The following is a 16791-nucleotide window of genomic DNA, read 5'->3' on the forward strand; positions in this document are numbered from 1 at the left end:
TCGCAGCTCCCACATCCCTAAAATTGACAGTAATTACATCCCCTGATATTGTTTTCTTTCTCCTACCCACCCAATCCCCTCTACGCACAGTAAGGATTTCCCCACTCATACTACTGGGTAGGGGTCTGTGTAGTTGGAGCCACTGGGCACATTTATTTCTTAACTCTACATAGGTCTCTTTGACTCCTTCCTTCAGTGGGGGGACAGCAGTTAACACAACCACAAAAGGAGAGACTTCTGGTGGCAAACTAATAGATTTGAAACAAGCCTGCCTTGGCTTAGGAGCTTCAGAGTTATTGGTAGAGTGAGGGGCTGGGATATTCATAGGTTTCCCTTTGGAATCCTTGGCTTGGGAGATGGTAGAATTGGTACCAGCGGCTAATTGCTGCACGGATGAAGGATCGCTCGCCGCTTTTGAAGTGGAAATAAGTGGCGGTTGAACAAAATTGTTCCCTGAATGGGGAGAGTGTGATGCAAGTTGGTCCTTGGTAGATGGGGGTATTTTCGCCTTATCGGTTATAGTCTTAGTGACCTTAGCTGGGGGTTGGGGATTGAGTGGTAATTCTCTGTGCCCCTGTTGCTGAACAGGCCCAGGCTCATTAATCTTATTAGGCCATTTTGTATTAATGAGCGATGTTAGTCTATCGAGTTTCGAAATCAATGGTTTGATTTGGACTGCTATTGTAGCCTCAAGATCATGCTTGAGGTCCGTAACCATGTTTTCGACCCAGCAAGGAATGCCAGACGCTGAGTATGGAGTAGGTGTTACCAAATTATGGTTACTAGCTTTGGCTTTGGTCTTCTCCTTGGGTTTAGACTCCTTGGGTTTAGGCTTAGGCACTACTTTTATAGGTATAGAAGTAAACTTACCCCCAGAGTCACTGGGCACGAAAGGGGTCGACTTGGCGGTTAACCCAGACAGGCCTGGTTCCGTCTCTCTTGGTGTCCGGCAAGCTTCTAAGTCTGGAGTCGCCTCCAGATCCACAAAGGACGGGTCCGAATCCGAACAGGTAACCGACAAGTCGACGGCACTCGGTACTGTAACAGTGCCTATGGTGGCCAAGGGCAAGGGCAAGGAGCAATTGTTCGGAGCTTGCTGGGAAGGTGAGTTGACATTGGCAAGGGAGCCCAGGGAGGAGCGTTTGGCATTCATGAGGTCCAAAGAGACTCTTTTCTCTAGGAGTACAATACTCTTGTCAATTGTCTCATTTACCCGTGAGATGAAAAGGTCAATGGGACCAGTCACTTGTGCTACCTCCATGGCTTTTTTGGTACAGCTTCTTGTTTTGTGTCGCATAATTGACTTTAATAAGGCTGTACCAGGTGTTGGCTGGCTGTGGCCTCACAGAAAAGTAAGCGACAATCGGCCTGCCTAGATGGTGGTTTCAGGGCGATGAGACAGGGATTCAGGGCCTGGGCCGTCCTCTGCCGTCCTTGAACGGCCTTAAACGGCCCGCTCTTTGCCCGGTCTTCGCCCCGGCCGTTGCCCCGCGCGCGTCCCGCGTGCGCGTTGGTCTGCACGATGTTATAGGAAGAGCAGATGGAGGTGAAGGGGGCGGGAAGAGGACCAGCTGCGGCCGATCAGCGCCGCGCTGCACGCTGGTCCTCGCAGTCCCGCCTCGAACAGAAGGGTTGGTGATGACTCCCTGGAATCGCGTTGGTGCTCCTGTGCACTACCAGGTATCCTTGGGCGAGTCAGGCAACAAGAGTCTTGCCTTCGAGCGGCTCCCGCGGAGCGGGGGCCGCGAGGCGTGGCGCTGGAAACAGGCGCTGGAAACAGGGAAGAAAAGGCTAAGAGGCAACAGGCAGCACTCTCAGCGTCCCAAAGGCAGAACCCACACTGCTCACACACCGCTAGGTCTTTATCGGTGGAGGGGGCGGGAAGAGGACCAGCTGCGGCCGATCAGCGCCGCGCTGCACGCTGGTCCTCGCAGTCCCGCCTCGAACAGAAGGGTTGGTGATGACTCCCTGGAATCGCGTTGGTGCTCCTGTGCACTACCAGGTATCCTTGGGCGAGTCAGGCAACAAGAGTCTTGCCTTCGAGCGGCACCCGCGGAGCGGGGGCCGCGAGGCGTGGCGCTGGAAACAGGCGCTGGAAACAGGGAAGAAAAGGCTAAGAGGCAACAGGCAGCACTCTCAGCGTCCCAAAGGCAGAACCCACACTGCTCACACACCGCTAGGTCTTTATCGGTGGAGGGGGTGGGAAGAGGACCAGCTGCGGCCGATCAGCGCCGCGCTGCACGCTGGTCCTCGCAGTCCCGCCTCGAACAGAAGGGTTGGTGATGACTCCCTGGAATCGCGTTGGTGCTCCTGTGCACTACCAGGTATCCTTGGGCGAGTCAGGCAACAAGAGTCTTGCCTTCGAGCGGCACCCGCGGAGCGGGGGCCGCGAGGCGTGGCGCTGGAAACAGGCGCTGGAAACAGGGAAGAAAAGGCTAAGAGGCAACAGGCAGCACTCTCAGCGTCCCAAAGGCAGAACCCCCCCTATACTCATTTTGGATCATGCACCTGTTTCGATTCAACTAGACCTTTTAAACCAATTCACATCAACAAAACAATGGCGCTTTAATAATTCCTTACTCCTTGACTCTAATTTCAATACATCTTTTACCTCTTTTGCTCAGGAGGTATTTCATATTAATTTAACAAATGATTTCTCCTTTCATACAGTATTTGACGCTTTTAAGGCCACCTCTCGGGATTTCATCATCAGATTTGTGTCAAATAAAGGTAAAGCTTCCCGAACATCACATAACATAGTTCTTGCTAAGATTAAACAGCTTGAGCATTCGTTCCATACCTACAGGTCTAAAGACTCCCTCAAAGATCTCATCAATGCAAAAATCGCCTTTAACGAATCCACTACTGAACAAACCTCCTTATACCTACTAAAATCCTCAGCGAAGTATTATGGAGGCCAAAACAAATTGGGCAAACTGTTAGCTGATTACTTAAAGATTACACAATACAAACTTCATATTGATTCCATTATAGATGATAACCAAGCATCAAAATTCAAAGATACTGAAATACTCCAAGAATTTGTAAATTTTTATCAATCCCTCTACACACCAGAAAACGCACCCTCAGATACAGACATATCCCAATACTTATCCACAATTCAAAAGCATATTATTCCCCAATTAGATTTATCGTCTTTGGAAGCTGAACTTACACAAACAGAATTGTCAAATGCTTTAAAAACTCTTAAAAAAGACAAGGCCCCCTGCCCAGACAGCTTCACAGTGGAATTTTATGTAAATTTCGCTCACTGATTACTCCCACATTTACACACTCTTCTTTCTTCCTTATTACCTTGTAACTCCACTGGCTCTTTTTCCGAAGCCTTGATCTGTGTAATTCCAAAGGCTGATAAAGATCTTCGTTATTGTAAGAATTATAGACCCATATCCTTAGTCAACGTAGATTATAAAATGTTCTCGAAAGCACTAGCCCTACAATTAGAACCACATCTTCCCATACAGCTTGGAAAGGAACAATCAGGTTTTGTCATGGGTTGCAATATCACTGACAATACAGGCCTATTCTTTAACATTTTATCCAAATCATCACATTATCCGGACTCCCTGGCAGCAATAACATTCGACGCAGGAAAGGCCTTTGATAGGGTATACTGGCCTTTTATCTTCCATGCTCTCAAGTGGTTTGGGTTTGGACCGAAGATCATTTCTCTAATAGCCCTACTTTGTTCTGAGCCCAAGACTGCCATTTCCACCAATGGCCTCATCTCCCCTTACTTTAATCTCAAATGAGTAGTACGTCAAGGATGCCTCTTGTCCCCTTTTCTCTTCAATTTGGCATTAGAACCCTTCATCTCAAGAATACGCCAGTACAACTTAATCACAGGTTTTGTCTCAGACCCTCAACAAATTAAGTTGACAGCATGTGCTGACGATATTTTAGTTCTCCTCTCCCAACCACGGTCTTCACTTGCAGCTTTCATGGATGAGGTAGAAGTCTATGGATTGGTGTCTGGCTATAAATTGAATAGAGGAAAATGTGAGATATTACCCTTAACCAAATTTACCTTTAAGGATGATTTTAAGATTTCTAACTTTACTTGGAGCCCTAAACATATCAAATATCTTGGTATTTGGTTCGAACCCTCTATAAAAACTTCTATCTCTTTACAACAAATGTTCTGCCATACTTAAAACGCTGGTCGCAAGATGGCATCCTCTTTATCTTTCTTGGTGGGGTCGTCTTGACACAACCAAAATTATGTTGACTCTGATAGTTCTGTATATCCTTTCTAACATTCCTTTGTCCATCCCATCTAAATTCTTTCAAAAGAATAACTCTATTTTGACTTCTTTTTTATGGAACGCTAAAAATTCAAGAATGACGCTACAAAAATTAACTAGACCAACATCTGAAGGTGGTGGCAATTTCCCCCATTTCTCCAATTATCACAAAGCTTTTCAGTTACGACAACTATCAAATTGGATCACTAACCAATCTGGCGACAATCCTCTCTGGGTGGATCTTGAGACCTCATTTTAGCTCCCTTCTCATTTCAGGAATATCTCTCCTTTAACCGCAAACCACAAAAGCTCTCTAAACCCTAAAGCGTCCACCATTCATGCCCGTTTAATGGCAACTCCTGAGATCCGGGACAAAACCAAAGTGGAACTTTCATGGGATTCCGATCTAGGAACAAATTGGCCCATTTATTTTAGGAACAAAATTTGGATGAAACTCAGGAAATCATCCGGAGCGGCCAGCATAACACAAAGACTCTTCTTTATTTACAATAGATTGTTTATTACCCCTATATACTTACATAAAATACATAACACAAATCTCAACACTTGTTGGACATGTTCCCAAGCTGACGCTGATCTTCGTCATATGCTATTCACTTGTCCACAGGTTTTTATATTCTGGAAACAGGTCTGGCACCAAATTACCACTATCTTTCACATCGGAATTCCCCTCTCTCTCACAAACATTTTCCTAGGTAGTTTAACATCGGATTGGAAAACTAGTCATTCCCAGCTACCACCTATTGATTTGTTAATAGCTGTAGCTTGTCAGCAAATATCAAAAAATGTGAAAAACCCCTCTAAATTGTCCTATTTAGCTTGGTGGTATGCTGTATGTCACAATCCTCGCCTTGATACAGCACTTGTTCACCCTATCTCTCTTGCTACTAAACGATCTCACCTTTGGGGCCCACTCACACATTTCCTAGATGATACTGTGAAGAAAACGTCCTTACCTGTCCCCTCACAACAAGAAGTTACCAAGCCTCCCTGACCTCCTATTATTTGTTTATAATTATGCTTAATTTATCGTTTTCTATAACATGTTTTAAAATTGTGTATTTTTTTAAATGTTCTGTTATTTACGCTTTTTGTGGACCTTTGAATATATTGTATTCATATCATTTTTTATATTATCATTTTTACTATTTTAACGGATATCATAAATCATTATTATTCTTTATTACATCTTCATGTATCTATGTATCAACAAATAACTATGTATACAAAGTATTGTTTTTATGATCATATTAATCGTTTCAATAAACTTTTTCTTGAACTTGAAATTAGGGCTATTCGAGATAAAGAACTTATTTGGTAGGCAAACCAATGATCTTGACATGGGGTTACCAGAGTAGGTATAGAGAGGAGCTGAGAGGACAGTGGCAATCAATACCTTATGGAAAGAGATAAACAGAGAGTTTTAGGGATTTTGTCAAGGACAACAAAGTGATTTATTTAGAAAGGATGAAGTTAATTTGCCCTCTGTGGAGACAGAGATCGTCCTAAAGTAATAGAGATAATGGTTCAGTACATCAAAATAAAGAAGAGAGACTGTGGGGGGCGGGGGTGCGGCTGAAAGAACACAACCTGAAGAGGGGTTTTCTGGATGTAAATTGAGCCAGAAAACTAAGTTACATTTCTCTTTTTTTAAAGTTCCTTATAAAGTGAAGACATTGATTGAACAGAGGGTAGGAGCAGAAGTTGCAGCACCGGTTTAATGGGGAGGCAGCCTTGCTAAAAAAACAGAAGGTCAACGGAACCAAAACCAGGAGAACCAGAGAGAAGAAGAGAGACACTTTTTGGCTTAACAGGGGCACAGCGAGTGTATTCTTAGACACTGGGGAGAGGGATATAGGAATGCATAGGTATTACTTACAATACATAGTCCCATACTTATAAAAAGAATTACCCCAAAGCACAGTAAGTCACCTTGCTGCACTGTTTTATGGCGCATTCCTTTCCTTTCACCAATACCGGCTCACAATGGGCTGCCTGGCGACAGTGCAGGCACCCTTGCACCATTGTGTAAGCGTGCCTCCGTAGCAAGCAGGACTGATTTTTGTGCAAGAAAGGGGACCTTCCTGCATGAGAGCAATCCCTTGGGGCTATTTCCTCACAGAATGCAGCACACATAGAACGAGGAGTAACAAGGAGATATGAAAATAATTCTCCTAGTTATACCTCCTCCCAGAAAGCGTAGCATTTTGGCACATTCCCAGGTCTACAAGTATTTGTAAATCTGGAAATGCTGCAAAATCCATGGGAGTTGAGGGAGAATGCCCATGCAACGCCCATGTAATGTTTCCCTGGGGCAGAGTAACGCAACACAGCGATTTACACTGTGTTTCGTTACTCCTGATTAATCAAGCCACTCTGGGCCAAACAAAGTGGCCTTGCCTGGCTTAATACATTTCATTTTGGGTTTGCGTCTTGCAAGTTCCATGTTCTGTGATGCAAACCCCTTCATCAATACGTCCCATATTGTTTAGAATTATATGCATTTCTATGCACATAGGACATGTGCACATGCAATTGTAGGCTCTGTCCTGGCTCAATAAACAGAGATACATAGAATCGTGTATTTTGGTCCCGCGCTGTACTCACAAAAACTCTCTTCCGACAAGGAGAAGAAGGCGCAGGTGTCAGAGAGCAGCACTCCCCTTTCCATGCAATCCCACAAGTATGTGGATTCCCGATGAACACAGATGGAAACTATAAAGGCAGTACTGCATCCCCCCCCCCCTCTATCACTCCACTTCAGTCCCTACAGACGGCTGGAGGGCTTAAAAAATAAGAACATACTCTAAATCACTATTATGTGCATCTGACATGATAATTTAATTTGCAGGTTAGGCAACACAATGGTCATATTTTCCAGTACAAGGGATTGCCGCCACAACACAGGACAGCTAATCATCAACAGTACATGCAATGAGTCCCTTCAATCTCTGAAAACCCAGGGAGAGTGGGTGAATCAGATGATAAAGTGATGCGATATTATAACAGTACACAGCATCTCCCCGTTTTGGCAGTTGCCTCTGACAGGACAAGCAGGACACTCACAAGCTACACTATAAACGTGTATGAAGCAGACCAGGGGCTTAGATTAAAAAGAGATAAAGAGCCTCATTCTGGATTTAACAAAAACTCACTTACCAAAATAGCAGTTACCAGCTCAGCAATTGGAGCAAGACATGTCACTCCTTTCTAAAAGACAATTTAAAATAAATAGTTACAGCAAAGATCAAAAAGGGCAACATCATTGGCTTAAAATACCATTTCTACTTTAAAAATAATGTGTTATTTCTTTAGAAGCCTACCTGCTTATCTCTGACTGAAGATGGTACGTATGAAATTGTACAGTAAGTACCCAAATAGGTAATATATCAACAAGCATTGGCAAAACCAATAAATCCTACCTTATGCAGTGGTTTTTAAAAATTGTGTAGAGCACAGGTACTCTTAGTACGGCCCGGCAAGCCTTCCCTGGCAGCCCGCGGACCGTGCAGACATCATACCCGTGTTTTTCATTTTTTTTTTTAAGAGTGTCAGCAAACACCTCGTCAACGCGACTCTGAGACTCTGCTGCTCTGTGGGGGCCAGGAAATTCCTGCCATAGTCAGAGTGGGGCTGCAGGGGCGCTAAGAGGTGAACAAAGCCTCATTAACTTGTGAATGGTCTTTTAAAGACCTGTGAAGTGCTGGGGTGCGGCTGTGTGTGTGTGTGTGCCCGGAAGCAGTCTCAGCCCGGGCACACACAGGCAGGGTAAAATGAAGAGGGTGACAGAGGAAGAGGGAGGGAGGTAGAGGGAAGGAAAGGGACAGAGTCAGACAGAGGGAGAGCGAGGGAGCGCAAGGCAGAGCGAGGGAGAGCAAGGAGGGAGACAGAGGCAGACAGAGGGAGAGCGAGGGAGAGCGAGGGAGGCAGACAGAGGCAGAGCGAGGGAGAGCGAGGGAGGAAGACAGAGGCAGAGCGAGGGAGAGCGAGGGAGGGAGACAGAGGCAGAGCGAGGGAGAGCGAGGGAGACAGAGGCAGAGCGAGGAAGAGCAAGGCAAGGACACAGAGGCAGAGCGAGGGAGAGCGAGGCAGAGCGAGGGAGAGCAAGGGAGGGAGAAAGAGGCAGGGAGAGGGAGAGCGAGGGAGGGAGACAGGGGCAGAGTGAGGGAGAGCGAGGGAGGGAGAAGGAGGCAGTGCGAGGGAGAGCGAGGGAGAGCGAGGGAGGGAGACAGAGGCAGAGCGAGGGAGAGTGAGGGAGGTAGACAGAGGCAGGCAGAGGGGAATCAAGGGAGGGAGAGCGAGGGAGGGAGACAGAGGCAGACAGAGGGAGAGCGAGGGAGGGAGACAGAGGCAGACAGAGGTAGAGCGAGGGAGAGCGAGGCAGAGCGAGGGCGATGGAGGGAGACAGAGGCAGACAGAGGGAGAGCGAAGGGAGAGCGAGGGAGGCAGACAGAGGGAGAGCAAGGGGGAGCGAGGGAGAGCAAGGGAGGGAGAGAGAGGCAGACAGAGGGAGAGCGAGGGAGAGCAAGGGAGGGAGAGCAAGGGAGGGAGAGCGAGGGAGGGAGAGCGTGGGAGGGAGAGCGAGGGAGAGCGAGGGAGCGAGACAGAGGCAGATGGAGGGAGAGCGAGAGAGGGAGACAGAGGCAGACAGAGGGAGAGCGAGGGAGAGCAAGGCAGAGTGAGCAGAGCAAGGGCGAGGGAGGGAGACAGAGGCAGACAGTGGGAGAGCATCCCGGATGCTGAGCAGCAGGTCTAAAGAAGAATTAATAAAAAGCTTGATGCGGCTGCCTAGGTCATTGTGTAGGCCAACCATGACAGACATTTCTTTTTCCTTTTTATTTCCTGATCCATTTGTTTTTTTTACTAGTGGGTGGTGGGAAGCACTACGAGGTGGACACAATTAGGGAATGAGGGTGGGGGAAGCAACTTAGTGGGGATAAGCAACACAAGGGAGCGAATGGGGAAGCAACATTAAGTGCTGGGCAAGAGAAAAGCAAACAAGTAAGACAGAAAGCAAAGCTGAGTGCAATTGTAAGAAAAGCAAATGGATGAGAGAGAGAAAAACGTGGAGCAAATAAGATGAGAAGTACAGGATGAACATCACAGAGAGGGATGGGGAGAAGCACAAGGGTGTGAGAAAGAAACACAGAGCGCTGAGAGGGGAAAACAAGCACACCAGGGAGACAGCTGGAAAACACAGGAACTCTCATGGAGTTCTTAAAGCAAAAGAAAATTGGTTCCCTAAAAGTGAGCAGTGGAGGTACACAAGTAAACTGCCATCTAATAAGAAGCAGAAAAATGAGAGTAATAGTAAAGCAAAACAATGGTAAGCAATGGGCAGACTGTAAGACCTTCTATGTTCCTTCTAAGCCCACAATATGTCTTGTCGTTGCTGTCTAGTAAGCTCGACCTACAAATTCTAAATCAATAACAAGACAAGGCTGCAACTTGATCAAGAACAGTGTAGTGACATATTAGTTTATCACAGCTGTGAAAATAGAAAAGTCAATGTTGTCTAACTTACAAAATATGGAAAGCAAACACCCCAAACTTTATAAGTAATAAGGGAAACATAAAGCAAATAGAAAAAGATGGTCAGCTCTTGGCAACAGACGAATATAGATCAGCAGTGATGAGTTTATTAAACATTTGATATTTGTTTGGTAAGTTGGATCATGGCCTGCTATAAGGCCCCTAGAAAAGAGTGGCATGTGTCATTGAGACTGTTAAAATGTGAGTGGAGCATTCTTGCAAGGATGAATGTCACTGACTCATTCAGGTCCTTTCTTTTAATCTCCCAGACCTGTCTGATGGAGCTCCCTTCAACTCTCATCAATATCTACATGCGAATGCTAACTGTGGTGCTCAGGAAACACTATATCAGCCATTGCACCTAGGTTGATCACTGCAAGTGCTGATTTAAGAAATAAATCACAATTTTGGGCAACACTGTTGTCTAATATAATTGAAGAGCTGAAGAAGCACATTAGACAGTGGTAAATAGTTGCTTGTCACAGGGACTTTAAAGGCTTGTGCTGCCTTTGGCTGAAAATGTAACAGCATTTGTTGATATATCTAAAGTATACAGCAGAACATAACACAATAACATACACAAAACAACATAACCTAATTAAAACAAAACAGGGCACAACTCAACAAAACAGTCAACCCAGAACATAGGGGCTCGTTATGATGGCGGAACAATAGCCACCGCCGGGCCGGCGGTGGCGATCTTTCCGCCATGATAATGAGATTTACCCACCTCCATATTAGGATGGTGGTGAGTATCGCGGCGGGTGCAAAGTCAATCCGCCACTTTACCGCTGGTGGCAATCGTAACGATTGACTGGCGGGCAGAGCAGGGCCACTAATATGGTGGCAGTGCCTAACAGGCATCGTCCGGCTTATTAGGATGTGCGTATTGGAGAGGCCTTTCCATGGTGGAGATGCCACCATGGAAAGGCTGGCGTGGATTGGGGGCCTGTTGTTGGCCCCCCTTGTTTGGGGAGGTGTTGCTGCACTAGGGTACCCATGGTACCCTCTGCATTTCCATGCACCAAGTGGCAGGCAGGGCGTGGTGCCTGCCACACAGTGTAGGGAAATGCGGTGCAAGCACTTTCAACATTGCGGACGGTGATGCAGCCAGCAGCATTGCACGCAATGTTGAAAGCCCAGGACGCGTCCGCCAGTATGGCGGGTGCATCCTACTTGCAGTGGTGGGACCGCCGCATGTCTGGCAGGTGGTCCCAATCACTGCTACGGTGGCAGGTGGACCAAGTCCGCCCGCCATCGTAATCAGCCCCATAGAACCATAATATAACATCATATTAAAATAATGCAGTACAAAAAACACAGTACAAAAACAACAGAACACTTCATTATCACAATAAAAAGACACACAACTAATTTGTAATGTTATATTACTTGGTGCTTATATAGTGCAGCATTCACCAGTTACTTGGCCTACTGACATTTATTCTGTCTATGGTCTGCATTTATCATTCATCCACCCAGGGCCGGCTTTAGGGTTGTCCAACCAGTGCGGCCGCACAGGATACTGACCTGGGTAGAGGAGCACTGCGTTTAGCAATAACTTAGAATTTTAAAACACCTGCTGCAGAGTTTCTTGTTTGTCCAGATTTGAGGCAGCAGTAAAAATGTCAACCTAACGCTAATGATTAAAGCCCTGCTAGAGAGAGAGAGGTGGAGTTTTGTGTAGTGGAAATTTTGACTCGCCATAAAGTAGCGCAGAGAATTAGTATGCCTGCTGCAAAGAAAGCATACCGTGCAGATCAAGGATCTATATTTTATGTGGATAGCTGCGTGGATTACTGCTTTTATCACAGAGATCCTTATGTTACCGCAGTTCATTAGATACAACCCTAATATAGATCAGTGACTGTTACGAACTCTCATCAAAGCAAAGAGCTGCATGCAAATTCCATAAAATAGGTTAGGACATTATATTTTTTTACCCCAGTCTTTCATCCTCTATTCCTAATGCTGCTGAAAGGCTTTGTTTGGGTATACAATCATATTAGTAAGGCCAACCTTTACCGGTGCTTTGAAACAAATTAAATGTATGTAAGAGATGGGCTATTGAGAGATGAGGGGCACTTTGACCAGTAGCAGTGAGGGAATCCGAGGAGGTGGTCATGGGCAAAAATGATTGTCGCACTGGGTGGCACCATCACTAAAGCCCACCCTGCATCCAGCACATGTTTCCTACTGTAGGGCTGTTTTTCCTGAACCACCTATGTGGCATGGTTTGGAGGGATTTTCGCAATGTTCCATAAGTGGAGTTGGTCTTTTTAGCATACAAGTGTGTGTTGGTTTGGCTGCATGATGGTTCTCAGCCAGGCTGAGCTCTTTCCGCACTTCGGCTGACTCGTGTCAGTTGATTGTTGACTCAGAAGGTCCTTTTTATGGCCAACTAATGATGTAATAGCTGCTAATGGCTGTGTGTATCTAGAGAGGGAGCTGTGAGTCAGGGAATCAGTATCCTGGTGCAATATCGGCATTTTGTCTTGTTAATGTGTGCCAATTTCAATTGTCGGATGACTTCCCTTGTCTTTCTACAATTATTTTTGTTTAGGTCCTATCCCGTGAGTTTAGTTCACTGTATTTCCTAGTGGCTTCCAGTTTATTGTTTATCAGCCTGACAAGCACCCTACATAAGGTTTCCCAAATCCTGGTTAAAGAGGTTTGGGAGTAAGCATCAATAGAAAGGCTGCCTTATGATGTCTGGAAATTTGAGGGGTAAATAGGGTGTTGATGTTAAGTATAATGTAAGGGTGTTGGTTATCAAGCAGCCAAGGCAAAGTTTGTGTATTTAATGCATTTCAGTTCACTTCCAAATTGCACATGCACTAACCTGCATGGGTGGTTCCATATTGGGAGGGGTAGGTGTGATAGTGTTATTCATTGGTTTGTGGTTGAAAAGGAGGCAAAGTGTTGTTTCAAGCTTAGTATGGTTTCTATAACTAGGATGTGGATAAAAGAAGTGTTGGCTTCTAAGTTTGGGGTATATGTGGAATTACTGGAGATATGTGGTGCCTGTATGATGAGGGAATATTGTGTTGGTATGATAACAGTGTTATTTTTATTGTCTTATGATGTATTGTGGTGTTTTTTGGTGACTAAAGCAAGATGGCTATTGTGCAACAGAAAAGGTGTTATATTAAGATGGATTGGAAATTGGAGGATATGATACAGTGGTCTGGGCAACATCAGATGTGTGTATGTATTTGCATTTAGGAAAAGTATTTTAGAGCTAAAAATAGGGAATATGTCGATAATATTTGGAGTGCGTTTAAGGGGGATGTTGTAGATTTGAGTCCAGAAGTGTATTTCTCTGTAGTACTTTGGGTTAAATATTTGGTATAGGTGTGAACTGAGAGATAGATAAAACGAGAATATGGAAAAAATAGGGATCGGGAAGACAAGACTTATTGGGGGTGAGGTGATTGGTAAACGTATTTTGAGTAGAACTTGTGTTTGGCTTAGTTGTGTGAGAATTGAAAAGATATTTCAAACATTCCAGGTTTTTAGTTTTTGTGAAGAGCAGATGGTCTGAAGTTGAATGTGACAGTCAGAAGATAAATTTCCATTGATAAGAGGAATCAAGTCAAAGCGAAATCTCATAAGAAGATATTTTGCAAAGTTAGGAAGAGGCAGGCACTGGTACTCTGGTAGTGCCCCATGCGTATACAGATCTACTGTTTTTAAGTTCCATAAGTCATGGTCTCTCAGCTCTGACCTTTGCCTCATAGAGTTTCACAATAGATAAGATGGAAGGGAATAGAGGTGAAAATTGTGAGATAAAAAACTTAAGACAAGGTGGCAGAAGATGGTAATGGAAGAGGTTAGGAAATTAAAACTTCAAGAAAGGGTCTGACAGATTGCCAAAACAGATAAGTGAGAGGGGAGAAAAGAAATACAGGGCAATGGTGGAAAGAAGAGCAGAGAGAAGGCAGGTAATAAGGGAGGAAAGAAGAAAGGTTAAGGAATCAGAATGAGGAAAGAGAAGAGAATTAGAAAACGAGGTTGAATTGAAATTGGAGGAGAGAGAGAGAAAGGGAAATGAGGTTAAAAGCTCTACCCGTGAGACCAGAACAAGGAAACCAGAGGGGTGCAGATGTGGAAGCCAGAAGGTGAAGGATTGGAGGGCTAGGGAAAGGGAGTTGAAGGAAGGCGGAGGCAAATAGGATATGAATTTGAGAAAAAAGGATATAGACAGCAAACAAGGAAAAAAAGGAGAGAAGAAAGCGGGGCACAATAAGAAGAGGGCAGATGGCAGAGAGGGAAAGACAAAATACGTGGATGTGAACAAAGGAGAGAAAGATGGGGTGAGAGGTAAAGAGTGAGTTGAGCTGAGGAGAAAGTGAGGAAGATAATAATACACTAGAGAAGAGTTGGTGTGAGAAAGTGGACGGAAAGATGAGGAATAAGGTGAAAGGGAATGTGTAAGACGGATGATAGTAATCACGGAGATGAGGAGGGAAGAAAAGAGCAGTGAGGATTACAGACTGAAAGAAAGTTGTAAAGAACGAGAGGTGAAATTCCAGTAAGGAAACCTAGCTTAGGTGGTAGAGCCCAGGACTGTGGAAAGAGTTATATATTTTTAGTTCTTTGTACTTCGCAGTGGCTTCCTATCACTAAGACTGAGTGGAACGAAAATATTCACTTTAGGCCTCTCAGGAAGACACAAACATTCTTGTCAAAAATTACTGTAGCCAGAAACCTGCATTTATAATAGGGCAGTATAAGGTGTTTGCATCAAGCACTGCTTACCAACATGGACATGAATAGCACAAGTCAATAAAGTTTTGTGATCTGGCTATATGAGTTTTTGAATTGATGCAGATGATAACACCTAGCCGCTAACGAAGCCAATAGTTCTCACCTTTGGTATCTATTCTTGCTATAGCCTTTTGAAAATTTTCTATAGTGTTGAGTTTTTTCACGACACTCTGTAACATCATAAAAGAAATCATGAGCTGGTCGGCGCATGCCTGATGACGTATTTGTGTGCAGGCATTAGAATGTATGTGCACTTCATTTGCTTTCATTTTTAATTTTTACAGATTGAAGATGCAGAAACCCTTTGGCTCAGTAAATGAAAAATAAAGATTGTGTAGCTCAAAATCGCTAATTTTGAAAATGAAAAGGACCGAGATGGTGGTTGGTACCAGAGGAGCGAATGGGATGAGCATCCAGTCGCTTTTCACAAACACATACCAGCATGAGGAACCTTCACCTCGCTGCCTGGTTCCTCCATGCCCACCACCTCTATTTGCAGCCTCACTTTGCCTTCCCTCACCACAACTAACCAGGTCAAATTGTCCAACTTGCCCAAGTTGAAGCACAGTAGCACAAATAAAAGGACAGTGTTAGAGAAGGGGCTTCAAATAGTGCCACATAGCTCCCAGCCAGCCCTCTAACATTCACTGGCACTACACTGCAACAAGCGGTATCAGGTTTGGTGCTCTTTACAGGTGCACCATAGAGCAACCCCTGGAGTTCTCGTAATTTGGTGAGCAAGCATGGAAAATGCACTTGGGCAGGGCACTGGCAATGGCAACTGTAATCTTTCAGCCAGCCTGACCTGGTTTTAATCCTCAAGAGGTGAGCGCTCATGCCCTTGCGTCCAACTCCTAGCCATAAGGATGGGGTGTGGCAGCGCCGTCTAACCACAGGACAGCCCACGTGATCAATTGGCAAAAAAGAACATCAGGAGCACAACGTGAGGGCAAGCTCATAAAAGGTTATCCTTTGGGGGGCTCTGCTTGAAGAGGAAAGGAAGGACAGCAAAAGAGGCCAATCCAGGTCTTAGTGCGGCTTGCTGCCTGGTGACACCCACCCACCCATCCACCCTCTCAACTTCCTCAACTGCCTTCGCAGAGTCAATCTTCATCCGCGAGGAGTGCATGCTCATGCCCCTTGTCGAACAAGAAAGTTGGCCAAGAATTACTACTACTACAACTACTCCTAGAAAGCGACTGTTGACACTTAAGACAGGACCAAAAATTATTAGGGAGGATAGTGAGCTAGAAGAGCAGGAACAATTGAACCAGATTGATGTTCCCAAATTTGACTTGGAGCTGACCAATACTAAGAGACCCAAGAAAGAAAGAAAGTAAGGTCAATTGAAAGCACTCAGGACCAGACTCAACATACCTCACTAAATTCAATTTTGACACAGATGATTGCCTGACAGACTCGGACAAGCCTCCCTGAGAACAAAGCTTGTAGTGACAAAGATCTTTTATGCCAACAACTGACTAAACGTCAAAGTAATGAACAGAGAGCTAGGGGAATGGTCAGACAATGGTAGATCCTTAGGCCTTTAGCTGAAAAAGAATAAAAATCCCAGTAGATTTAGAGATAAGGGAGAGACAATATGAAAACAGCAAGGGAACTAACTCTTTATCAAAGGTTTCCTTAATCTGATCTAAATTGAACATTGTACAGTCACATTGCAAAAACATAATTGTGAGTTAGGCATGTTGCGATTTCGGTTTCTATGTTTGGATGGCTGTTGGATGCTTACTTGATGGGAGGGGATAACTCTCACATTCCAAATGATTTCACCCTTACCCCTTTAGCCAGCCCTCCCTTGCCCAAGCGTAAGGATTAACATCTCCCACCACATGAGAGTGTGTACAGCTATAACGTGTATTATCAGATGTTGTCTGATAATGTAAAGGTCATAAAGATTGAGGACTGCTTCATCTGCTCTAGTCTTCCTGCTTCAGCAGCTGAAGGAGTGGCTTACTTCCAACTGCCTCTGTCATACTCATTCTCCTGCTCAGTTAAAAAAAAAATCTATTTTACCAACAGGATTCTAATAAACTGTGGGGCATATTATCAAGAACGGCGTTAAAAATTATCGCTGGTTTAGTGGCATAAAACTGCAGCTAAAACGGCGATAATGGGCTTCATAATATGCCCTTGAGAATTCCAATAGAAGTCCATGTTCTGATGTGAACATGGGCTTCTGTTG

The 16791-nt window shown here is 44.8% G+C and overlaps 1 protein-coding gene across 2 annotated transcripts in view; it reads right to left on the reverse strand.

The window, feature by feature from the left end:
* Nucleotides 1-16791, reverse strand: part of LOC144766955 (uncharacterized) — a 225145-nt gene that overhangs the window by 70752 nt on the left and 137602 nt on the right. For both annotated transcript variants that reach the window (XM_078650639.1, XM_078650638.1), the window contains one exon: nucleotides 7446-7496. In XM_078650639.1, coding sequence (XP_078506765.1) covers nucleotides 7446-7496 — 51 coding nt within the window. The remainder of the gene's footprint in view (nucleotides 1-7445; nucleotides 7497-16791) is intronic.

This window comes from Lissotriton helveticus, chromosome 7 (genome assembly GCF_964261635.1).
Source record: "Lissotriton helveticus chromosome 7, aLisHel1.1, whole genome shotgun sequence".
NCBI classification, from domain to species: domain Eukaryota; kingdom Metazoa; phylum Chordata; class Amphibia; order Caudata; family Salamandridae; genus Lissotriton; species Lissotriton helveticus.